The sequence below is a fragment of the Numida meleagris genome, chromosome 3, assembly GCF_002078875.1.
Source record: "Numida meleagris isolate 19003 breed g44 Domestic line chromosome 3, NumMel1.0, whole genome shotgun sequence".
Lineage (NCBI taxonomy): Eukaryota > Metazoa > Chordata > Aves > Galliformes > Numididae > Numida > Numida meleagris.
The window spans coordinates 111,163,344-111,175,359 of NC_034411.1; the positions used below are offsets into that span (position 1 = coordinate 111,163,344).

General features: G+C 49.0%; 1 protein-coding gene across 4 annotated transcripts in view; it reads left to right on the forward strand.

Moving 5' to 3' along the window:
• The window catches only part of CD2AP (CD2 associated protein), a 74,142-nt gene continuing 62,429 nt past the window's right edge, over positions 304-12,016 (forward strand). The window contains exon 1 of one of the 4 annotated variants that reach the window (XM_021390287.1): positions 304-469. In XM_021390287.1, coding sequence (XP_021245962.1) covers positions 466-469 — 4 coding nt within the window. In that variant the 5' untranslated portion in view covers positions 304-465. Of the gene's footprint in view, positions 470-606; positions 712-753; positions 843-1,529; positions 1,546-12,016 lie in introns of those variants that run through there. The other 3 variants (XM_021390290.1, XM_021390289.1, XM_021390288.1) reach the window with 3 other exon arrangements.

Consider the following 12,016-nt stretch of genomic DNA (forward strand, 5'->3'; position numbering starts at 1 on the left):
CGGAGATACCAAGACCCCTCCCGTGCGATCTGCGTTGGCAGGGCTCAGGACGGGGCGGCCCTCAGCGCTCCCTCCCGTCTCCCTCAGCACCGCGACCCGGGAACGACGCTCCCAGCACGGCCCGCTCGGCGGGAGCGCCGCGGGGGCGGGCAATGGCGGTGACGTCATCCCGCCTGGCAACGGCGCGCGGCGTGGCGGCGGCGGCGCTCGACTCTCGCGGGATTTGGCGGCTGCGGCGGCCCCGTCGCGGGGGGGGGGGGCGGAGGTGCTGGCGGCGCGGGGCTCGGCGCGGCGGGGCGGGCAGCGAGCTGACGGGACGGCTGCGCGGCCGCCTCCGCCCCGGGCCGCCGGCGGCTCGGAGCACCTCTGACGCCCGGAGCGGCGCGGATGGAGCCGCCGTGCCCGGCTTGAGCGCCTCGGCGGGACCCGGAGCCGCTCCGCCGAGCCCGGGCGGGCGGGCGCAGCATGGGTGAGCGCGGCGGGCAGGGCTCCTCGCTGCGGGACGGCGGGGCCGCCTCCTCCTCCTCCTCCTCCTCCTCCTCCCCCACCTCTCCCCCCTCCCCGCGTCCCCTCCCCGGGGCCCTTTGTCTGGAAGCGGCCCCGAGCCCCGGGCGGGCGGTGAGTGGCGGTGCCTCCGCGCCCGTTGAGGGGCGGCCGGGGGCAGAACCACGCGCGGACGCGTCGCTGCGTGGGCCCGGCTCCGTGCGGCAGGTGTGCGGGGCGCCGCGGTACCTGCGGGCGGGGCGGCGCGGCCCGGGGGCGGCTGCGGGTGAGGGCTGCGCTGGGGACGCGCGGCCGCCGCCGGGAGCGCGCCCGGCCCCTCCGAGCCGATGGACTGCGGAGTGAGTGAGTCGGTTCGTTAGTTTCCCGCTTCGGGCGAAGGGAAGGGCCGTTTAAATGCCGCTCCTCGGAGCCCTGCCTCTGTTCGGATTGCCCCCGTTTCCATTGCCCGCTGTCTGTGTTTCGCTTATCGCCGCCTGCGCTGCGTTCCGGCTCGCTGTGCTGCCCTGCTAACGCCAGCTGCTGGGCTGCTGCCGGCGACAGTCCTGCCCCGTGCAGGCTGCGGTGCCGCGGGTGCATCCCAGGAGCACGATCGAAGCTTTCCACGTAGAAGCCAAGTTTGTTTTGGGGAGCTCTCCTCTTTCGTCTTTATGCATAGAAAGAAGGGGAGAAGCGCGTGGTGGGATGATGCGCGCTCCTCCCGACTTGCGGTCTTCGTGATTGTAGCGGCGTGATTTCATTGTTATTATTTTTATTAATGGAAGGCAGCCTTGTGCTCAAGGCACGCTTAGAACCAAGTCTGAAGGTATGAAGTGAAGTGGGCGTGCTGTGTTGCCGTGCTGCGACAGCCCTCGAGGGCCCGCTCCTTGGGCAGGCAGCTCAGAGCAGAGCGCTGCAGGTGCTTCCCTGCCTGCGGCTGAGCCGGGACACGGGCTGCGTGGCTGCTGGTGGCAGTGCCTGTCATGTAAAGCCTCGTGGTGCTCGTGGTTCAACGTCTTGACCTCTGTAGTACTGCGCTGTGAAGCAGCTGGGCGTTTCCGCGGAGTAAGTCTGAGTTCTTAAAGTATTACCGTGCTGTTTGGAATTCCGTGTGAGGCTTTTTGGTGTAGGACTCGTTCGGTTTTCAGGCTGTGATTGCTGTCTGGCACTGTTCCGTGTTGTTTCTTTCTCTTCACGTGAGCGTGGTTCCTTTCTCTGCGTTGTGATTCCAGCAGTGAAGGTGTTGTGCTGCTCTATAGGCGGCTGAGTGGAGCGGGCTGCGAAGCTGTGTTATTGTTATTGTGTGTGTTATTGTAACAGTAACCATCCCCGTGCCTCTGCAATTACACAGAAGAGTTTCTGCCAGAGCGCTGCTGGCTGCAAAGGATTGCAGAAGGATCTGAGAGCCTTTTAAATAGGTTTCCTAGAAGATCTCTCTCTCTGTCCCTGGAGGCATTCAAGGCCAGGCTGGACGTGGCTCTGGGCAGCCTGGTCTAATGGTTGGTGACCCTGCACTTGGCAGGGGGGTTGAGACTCGATGATCTTTGAGGTCCTTTTCAACCCAGGCCATATTATGATTCGATGATCTCATCCTTTTTTTTTCTTTATTCCCCAAATCTTCAGGCCTTACACTCTTACAACTGAAAAGCAAGGAGAAATATGCAATCAACCATCTCAAAAAATAAGGAGGAAAAAAGATCCAACTGTAGTTTGCGTTATGCTGGCTATATTTAGCGATGGCTTTGCTTTACCTTGAGAAGCCATTATTTAATTGCTTTATTACTGACGTCATGGTAGAGCTGGCTCTTGATAAGAGATTGTTTGTCTTTTACGTCTGCCTGTGAAAGAGGTGTTGTGTGTAAGAGAAGGCTTGGAGGAAACTGCTGAGGTACCTGATGATTTCAGCTTTCCAAGACTAACAGGGAAGTAACAAGGGGACAGCATGACTCTGGAGGAACTAGAAGTGGAAAGACAAAAGCAGAGTGCCTTGGAACAGGATCTTTTGTGTTCTTGCAATAGTTGGCGATTCATGTGGCAAGAGCACATGATTGATGGCAAGGAGGGTGCTGTCAGTGGGGCTGCGTAAAGCCATTGCCTTCTATACGACACGAATCATGGGGATTCAGTGCATGGTTCTACAAAGTGATGGAGAATTAGACTAACCAAAGGGGAAGCAGTGCATTGTGGTGCTCTGCGAAACATTTCTGTTTGGTTGAGTTATCCTTGTGCTGCCTTGGGTTGACAGCCGCGCAGAGGGAAGTGGAGTTCCCCGTGTCAGTGCAGTATGACAACTTTCCTGTCTGCTTCTGTGTGGGCAACGGATTGCTTCTCAGCTACAATGAGGAACATGATGTGAACGTTTAACTTCTGCGTTCTTGAGGAGGCCTAGCTAAATTTGTGGCGTACTTCTAAGAAGTTTTACATCGCTTTGTGACTGAGCATGAAATAATCCAGGGAACAGTTGATACCTGCTGTACTGATAGACTGAAACATCTGGATTCCTGTGGGCATCTTCTCAGGTACATGCAGTTTTCCCTCTTCTTCTTTTTAATCCTGCTTTATTTCCGAAAATCATACTTTGTAACTGTGAAATGCTTTAAGGAGTTGGACGTGCTTCTTTGTTGCTAACAGCATTTATGCAATATGAAAATATTTGGTCTGTAGAAGCTACATAGTAAGCTCATTGAGCGTTTGACTTTTGCCTTTTGCCTTCTTCACCTTCGTGTTGCAACAAAATAATCTAGAAGGCTTTTCTTCGGTGGACCAGCGCTTCTAACGTGCACTTTCACAGGGACAATTGAGTATTCAGCAAGAACTAATTAAACATTACCTCAAAGTTTGTTCTTGTAATTCATTCTTTTAAGCAAAGACAAAGGTACAGCCCTTCAGTGATCATTCCACCAGGGAATACGGAAGATGTGATGTACAGATGCACCATACACATCATTTGCATTGGACTACAGGAAAATGAGGTGACTTGATTGGAAGTACAAGATGCTGCTAACTGAAGCAGCTCTTCCATTTTAGGGTTCTCGCAGCAAGCAGTGGTGACAGGCTGACTGTATTTGTGTTGGTTGAGCAAAGGGCTTTCTTATGGTCCTTTTTGTTACTCTAGACAGGAGTGAAAGGGGAGATGATGGGAAGGTGATGAGCAGAGGGCTGGAGCACCTCCCCTATGAAGACAGGCTGAGGGAGCTGGGCTTGTTCAGAGAAGGCTGCGGGGTGACCTCATTGCAGCCTTCCAGTACCTAAAGGGAGCCTACAAACAGGAGGGGAGTCAACTCTTTACAAGGGTAGATAATGGCAGGACAAGGGGAAATGGCTTCAAGTTGAAGGAGGGAAGACTTAGGTTGGACATCAGGGGGAAGTTCTTTACTATGAGAGTGCTGAGGTGCTGGCACAGGCTGCCCAGAGGGGCTGTGGATGCCCCGTCCCTGGAGGTGTTCAAGGCCAGGTTGGATGGGGCCCTGTGCAGCCTGGTCTAGTATTAGATGTGGTGGTTGGCGGCCCTGCCTGTGGCAGGGTGCTTGGAGCTTGATGATCCTTGGGGTCCCTTCCAACCCAAGGCATTCTGTGATTCTATGAAGGTCACCTCTGGAAGAGAGGTGCCCAGAGCTACTGCAGTGTGCTCTCCTATGGCTGGGAGGAGAGAGTGGGTGCAGGGCTTGGGTCACATAGAGGAGAGATCTCACCACGGGGTGAACCAGCTTGGCTCCTGTTTGCTTCTCCCCCCAGATGAGAACAAAAGAGCTGATGCACTGAGCATAATGTAGGAAAACAATACGAAAACAAGATAGTCAGGCAACGTCTGTTTTCTATAATCACCCAATGCCAGGCAGTTAGTAACTTACGGACTTTTCCAAAGGTGTTTGCAGTTGGTCCGTGTCTTTGAATCAATGGTGAGGGCCCATCTGGGCCTTGTACAGACAGGGCTCGCCGCCCGACGCTTCCTGTGGCCCTGCGAGCCCTTCTCATGTGAGCGGGGCATGCGTGGGGAAGCGCTTCCTTTCTGTCTGGGGATTTTGCTTTCCTGTCCTCTCGAGCTGCTTTGCGCAGCCTGACGTCTTTGCATTTCTTAGAAGCCGTGTGCTGCTTGCCTGGCAGCCTCCTGGTAGCTGTTACCGTGCGGCTTCGTTTCTGCCCGCTGTCGTTGTTTGTCTTTCAGTCTTCATACGTGGCCTGTCCCCGTGCACGAGCTGTTTTGGGCAGAAACTTAATGGCCAGGAGGGGATGACTAATGCCCGTGTCCAATTGGTGTTTACAGCCTGGGTACTTAAAACATTGCTTGGACCGTTTCTTATTTTGTAATGTAGTTAAATTACATTCAGCTTTTCCTTTCCTGACTCTGTGCTTCTCTGTAACCATTGTTTTTTCCCTTCTACTCCAGATTCTCATACTGCTAGTGATCTAAAAAGTCCGTCCTGCCCCATGAAGGTGAAGTTTGTGCCTGTGCAGTCTCCCATCTGCTTCTGAGCAGCAGTTGCATGCAACTTTGCCACTGTGCTGCTGTGAGCATAAACCTGCTTGCTGCCCTCAGCTGGCTCGCTGCGATGACCTAGAGCAGGGCCCAGGTATTGAAATGAACCACTCAGCTGCGTGCTTTCCGGACTCGCTGCCGGTATGTGAAGTGACAGTGCAGCAAAGATTTCATTTGGTGGCTAGCTTGCTCTGAGCAGGATGTTCACCTGGGTGACCTCTCCAGCCTCAATTGTTCTGTGGTTCTTGGCACAAGCTAGATGAATAATGTTTCGATGCCAGCACAAACATTTGCTTTTTCTGACTAATAGCAACAACTATTTTTGGACTGGATGCTGTTCTATTGCTCCAGCCTATGCAGAATTGTTGCTTTTTCAGGGAAGTTAAATGAAAAAGCAAAGCATTCCTGCGGTGTTTTTGAAGGGTATCTCTGTATTTCCTGAAATATTTAGGGCTGCTACTGCCAGAATCTGAGCAAAGGGAAAGTGATGGGATGTGTCTGCCCAAGGAGCTCCACCGTTCCAATTGGGAATGATGTGCAGTGCAGAGAATATAACGCGAGGCCACACAGGACATTGTCTTTTCTTATAGGGATGTGTGTTACCTGTAACACGATCAGGGTGTGACAGCCAAGCTATTAGGCAGGATTGCTTTCTGTGGAATAACTTTGAATCTAATATTATGAATTATTAAAAAAAAATCCGAAAAATGATACATTTTAAAGTTTTCTGTTGGTTTTTGCTAAAAATACTTGAGTAGAGAATATTCCAAAACATGGAAGGAGGCATTTTCCTGTAACTCGAGTGACTTGGGCGTGCTGACCTGCTACAGGAGAAGCTGGCAGGGAACGAGGCAGGGATCTGTCCGTGTGCTCACGTGCCTCAGTGCTTCGAACTTCCAGGTTCCATTTGGCATTATTGCTTCAGACACTCACAGTTTTGATCACCTTTGCTGGTTCAACCGGATAGCGTATTATCAGAAGTTTCACTGGGATAGCTTAAGCTCGTGCTGCTTTTTGAACAGTCCCTCAATCACCATGACCTGATACTCATTGACGGTAGAGAAGTATGCAAATGGTTGGGAAATTAAGCAGCACTAAGCAATCTCTCTGCTCCTTTTGCTGTTCCTTCAGCAGCCGTACCTCAGTGGCTGTCACTAGGTTGTTGTGCATTGCAGTTGCTAATTATTTTGTTACTTTTTAAATTAAGAAACCAGTTTTTCCAGAGTTCCTGGAAATTTTCCTGACCGTTTGAAGACGACTCTAAGTCATCAGTTTTTACCTTTTGGATGATATTACTGAATGATCAGCTTTAGTCAAACGATTTTGGCTGTGTATGAAACTTGGTCTCAGCCTTAGCTCCGGCTCGTGATTACTGACCTCCTGGCTTGTTTGCACGAGCTGAATCATCTGGCACTTCCCTGCCTTCCTGAGCGGCTTTCAGCCGGGCTGGCCCTGCAGGAATGGAGAGGGAGCTCATGGCTGGGAGGAAGCGAGGTGAGGCTGCTCAGGGCAGGGCCGGCTGTGGCACGTCGGCAGCACTGCTTGGAAGGAAGGCTGATGGGAACGGTTCTTACAACTTGACTTCTGTGGGGTTGATTGGAAGTGTCCTGGCTTACCTGAATTTTGTGCAGGGCTTGCTTTCGAAGCTGCTTTTTAAAATTTTATTTATGTAGAAAAACGCAGAAGCAGAACAATAAGCTGACTTGTCAGAACGGTTTGAGTCATTCCCGTGCAATGTGTTTCTGGGACTGGGCAAGAAAAGTTCCCATGTTCGCTACGCTAAGAAATGAAACCACTTTAGTGTCATAATGTTCACCCTTTACTAAGGGAGAATCACGTCACTTAACTCAGAAGTGGTGTTTCCAGTTGTGAAAGGCTTTGTCTTGGGCTTGACTTCTGCATGGTCTGATTTGCTCTGAATTGCATCCTGCAAGCACGGTTTCATGCTGTGTTTTGTTAGAGATAACTCGAGGCTGCTGCTGCAAAGGGCCAGAGCTCTGTGGTTGCTTGCCCTGGCTGGTGCTGGCTGCCGTGGTTTTTTTGGTTGTGGTGCGGGCTGATAAGCTGCTTCATGTGGGGAAACTTCTCTGCCAGGTTTACCATCGTGTCAGCAAGCTGGCTAGCCTTACCATGACTGCATGACCATTGTCTCCTGTGCAGGAGTGGATGGGAATGCATCTTAGGGCCAGGGAATGAGCAGACTCTCACCTGTTTCATTTTAACCCGTAGTTGGTTTGCACTTGATTCAAGCTGACGCTTTAATTTCTTGTGTCTATCTTAATTGCTTTCAGTAGTGTCCATCATCCAGCAAACTGATTGTTTCACGCTCCTTTGTTCCTGATTTTAAAACGCTTCTTAAAAAAAACTTCTTGCCATCTTCCTCCATCCATTGCTGTGCAGTGCTTTTATTGACTTAACGATGACTCTAAAGGGAAAGCAGCTCGCGAGCAGCCGGCCCTCGTTATTCAGGTGCTTTCTGTATTTCTGTGGCTTTGTTTCTTCTTGTCCTCAGCAGCGTGTATGTTTTGTGTAGCAAAAATTCTTTAATCTTCCCTTCTGGCAGATGCAGTGGTCATGTGCCACTGGGTTGAAGACGCTGGCCAGAGTGGAATCCAACTGGAAGTGAACCAGCCCCGTGGCTGCGTAACTGGGAGCAGTGCAAGAGGCAGCACAGCGGGAATGTGGAGGGACAGAGAGCGGCAGGGCTGCTCCTCATCCTCCAGCTGCTGCTTGGAGTTGTAAGAAACTGTATTCTCTGTAAACGGCTGAACGATCTGTTCCTGAAAAGCAAACCTCATCTGGTTTTGTAAGTGGTTAAATAGTGTTATTTTTTGCAGAGATTCCGATGTGAATCTTCATGTATTTGGCCGTGTTTGTGAGCTGCATGGGAGTATCTGCAGAGCTTCAGATAATCATCCTGAGAGTGTGCCACGGGCTGTGTGCTGGGAACTTCAGTGTCCCGAGTTACTGCTCTTCTGAAGCCAGGGAAAATGAGATGCTGTTCTGAAATCAGGGCAGTGGAAGTGCTGAGGCTATTAAGTAGACATTAGGATGAAAATTAACGTGTTATTCCTATGCTGTTGCAGGTATGGATTGCAGATTAGGAGATGGTGGATCTTTTGGAAAAGCACTTGCAAAGAATAGCACCCGTCTTTTATTAAGCATAAATGATTATAAGCTGTTTTGCTCACGGAAAGCAAATGCAATACTTGGTATGCCTGACTCAAATTACACGTGGTTCTGAAAATACACTGTGTCCTTCAGCGCAGGGGAAGTGTGGATCTACAATGCGGAAGACAGAAGTTAATAAGAAAAATCATAGCTCTTGTGGAAAGCCGACAGGGTCTGCTTTTAAAGCATACCAGTATTTGTGTAAGATGTGATGGGGGGGAGCTGGGCCAGAAGAAGTCATCTTGGATGAAATCCTTCGTAGCTTGAGGAGGACTTGAAGGTGCATCTTGTGTATGCTGTAGGGCCGTGTGTCAGCTAACAGTGCTGTTGTTCTCAAGTGTGTTGAGAATAGCAGAGGCAATGGTTAGCTTTCAATGAGCTTGGGTTCAGTTGTTCTCTCTCCCGCCTGCGGTGACCACTGTCCTGTGCCCCAGATGTTTTTTCATAACCTTCTGTGATGTCTCTGCTCCCTTCCTGAATTCCTCAAATACCAAAGTTCTGTGTTACTCTCAATTAACCGTGCAAGGCGCAGTGCATGCTGTAGCTGTTTGCAGGCTGCGTATCTGATGATCAGCCAATCAGCAGGTTAAAGGCAGGAGTGTTATGGTAGGCGTGGATGGGGAAAAAAAAAGGACAGTACTTATTTTGAGACAGTATTCTGGCATGTTTTAACCACGTGGCTATGCAGGAGAAAATTACTGAGAGTGAGGAGACAGACTGACAGCGCACTTGTGTGCTGAACTTACTCATCTTTCCCTGAGCAGAGGTGAAGAGGAGGACCAGGGCGTACAGGTAGACAACATCGCCATACGCAGGCAAGACTTCTGATGTTGCTTGTGGTATTTTGGTTGCCAAGCTAAAGAGAGATGGGCTGGATGGGAAGACCGCAAGGTGGGAGGGAAGCTGGGATATGAGTAGTTCCTTGGGTCAATATAATGTCTGCTAACATCGTTAGCAGCCTTGGTGGTAGGGCAGAGCAGAACTCTGCCTGGAGGGGATTGCTGGTGTGCTGCGATAGCCCCGGGACAGCGAGCTGACAGGAATCTCCTGTAATGCCACAGAAGCACATGAGTAATCCAGCACTCGGATTACAATATAAAGAAAGTTCTTTATATTGCCTTTTATATCTGCCTTTCTTTATATTGGGTGACTTTAGCAGAGTAGCTAGCAGGTTGTGGGAGCGATTGTTCGCTGCGAATTGTGGCGGCACTAAAGGACATTGTTTAGTGATGGGGCTTGGTAGATCAAGTTGACAGTTGTACTTCATAATCTTTAAGGTCTTTTCCAGCCTGGATGATTCTGTGATTCTGTTATCTGCTGCTCACAAGGCTGTATCTGAAATACTGCATCCAGTTTTGCTCTCCTTTCCCCTCTAATGTCAACAAACTGGAGAGCCTTGAGCGCGGCAAGGAGGATAGCACGCGTCCTACATGAGAAGTTGGTCCAGCTTGGAGAAGAGAAGGCCAAGCTTGTCTTGGAAAGGCTGCCTGGGAGTGGTTGTGTTACCTCCATCCTTCGCAGACTGCCAGGATTGAGCTGGACAAAGCCTTGAGTGACTTGCTTTGACGCTGAGGTCATCCTTGCTTTGAATGGTTTGGAGTACATGACCTCCAGATCCAGAGGTCCTTTCAAACTACTTCTCCTCCCCACCACGAGTCAGTGTTGCAAACCTTGCTGGTTTAAATCATTGTCTTAGTAAGGTGTGGTTCAATCCCCTCTAAATTCACGTCATAAATGGATTTTTGTAAAGGACTTGATTTCTTACATTTTAGAACATAATTGAGCTAAAGAAGCAATTTAATCTCTTTTAAAAATATCTAATTGAAGCTTTAGGGTGCCCTTGAGCATTAGTGGTTTTGACTGGCTGTTGTAAAAATCCATTGCATAAGGATTTCTGTCAGTGCTTTTCAATCAACCGTTCAATTGTATTGACTAAAATGTCCATGCTATTAAGCGGATAAACTTCATTAATGCAAAAATTAGTATGGGCCATCTGACGGAATGAAGTCAGATAGGAACGCTTGCCACTATTTTAATGGTAAGCATATTTTGTGGTTCTTGAAAGATCCCAGTCTGGGAGCATTCAGACAATTGCATCAGTCCTGTTTTTGAACATGAAGGGAACACTTTGTGCATGATCCCAATGAAGCTTTTAAGTTTCCATAAATGTCTTTCAAAGCCAAATTCTTGCCATGTTGGCAGAAATGCTAATTGTCATTCTGAAGGGGGTACGTGCCAAGTTGTAGGCCATCTATCAAAGCATTTTGGCATTTTTTTTTTATACTGCGAGTGGAGTTTTTTGGTTTGAGACCAGTAGGCTTTCAGAGACCTTCTTATTTCTGTAATATATGAATTCAGAGCCTGGAGCTGTGATCACGCTGTCCTTTTTGGCTAGAGGAGAACAGTCTGTGTGAGTGACTGCAGCTCGCGTGATCATGTCCTGATGTTGAAGGAAGGAAACTTTGCTATGGTTTGAATACAGATACGTTTATTTTTTATAATTTGAATGCAGATTTTTTTTTCCTTCTGTAACTTAGTGAAAAGATTTCTAGCTAAGATAAGCAACAGACTCTTCACATGTAGTTTTGTGAGCAGGTTTGGGCGAGAACCGTGCTAATGAACCTGGAAGCACCATGTTGACCCTTCTGCTGCTTGTTTAGTGCTTTGGGGCTGAAGGATCTAAATGGGATGTGCTCATTTCCTTGGTCAGAGCTCCTTGGCATGGCAGCTGTTGTAAGCTGGTGTTTTCTGACTCACCTTGAATGTTTTGCCAAAATACATGTTATAAAATTAACTTAAGGGAAGAAACAGGAAGAGGCGTAAGCCTGTATATGGAACAGTACCTGAGTCATGGCTTGAGGAAACGCTGGGGTTTTTTTGGTTTTGGTTTTTGTTTTAAAGCAGGTTCCTCAGGGCCCTTTGTGGTCCGTGGTTTCTTCGCGTATTGGATTAGTGGCAATTCAGCTTTGCTTGAGAAGACACTTGCAGCTTTTCCTTCTGCTGTCACCTCTCTCATTTCCATACTGCTCTCTTGCACTGAGCTCTACTCGGACATAGTGAAAGAAACAGCAAGCAGCACAAAGCGTCACTTTCCGCTTAGTGGAATTTCCCAGACAAAACACTTTGACCTCTTCTGTTTTTACACAGTAGGCTTTAATACCTCCAGTTTGTACAGGTTTTCCTGTAATACTTCGCGTCTTCTCTTGCTACGTCCTTTCACTGAGGGGTGAGGGCAGCCTGGTGATTCTTGCTCGGAGAGCTTGGAGGATGCGGAGGAAACAAACGTGCAATTTCTGATTCTGTTGGATAAGGTACTCATAGAATATCCTGAGTTGGAAGGGGCCCATCACGTTTGGATCTTCTGGATCATTGATCGCTATGGCCAGCCCTGGTAAGTGGTGGCTTATCATCTAAAGGATAGTTTCTAGGATTATGAGGGCATTTGTGGAAACGATTTTCTTTAGGGAGATTAAAACTGACAAGGTTTTATTTCTTTAAACGTGTTCTATCCACTCATACAGAGTGGTAAACACTCCAGGAGGCACTCTAGAAAGCTAAGGGAGAGCAGAAAATGAGGCACGCATTGTTTGACATCCTGAGTGCTTCGGGGCAGGCTGCTAGGCAGGATTTCTGTTCTGTGCTTTTATCTAATTTCCTTCTCAGAGCTTATTGCTAATTGTCCTGGAGCCAGCTGGAGAAGCTGTCTTTCGAGATTTACTGTTAGGATGCAAGTGAATTTCTCACGACTTGAAATAGTTGATTTAGGAGTAAAAGCACACTTTTTTTCTTCCAATTTTCAGTTGTTCATTTTCCTAATTCAGCCATTCTGGTGTGTAAAATTTGATAGAGTCTATGCTTAGAAACATATGTTGCCTTTCTTGAAGAGTG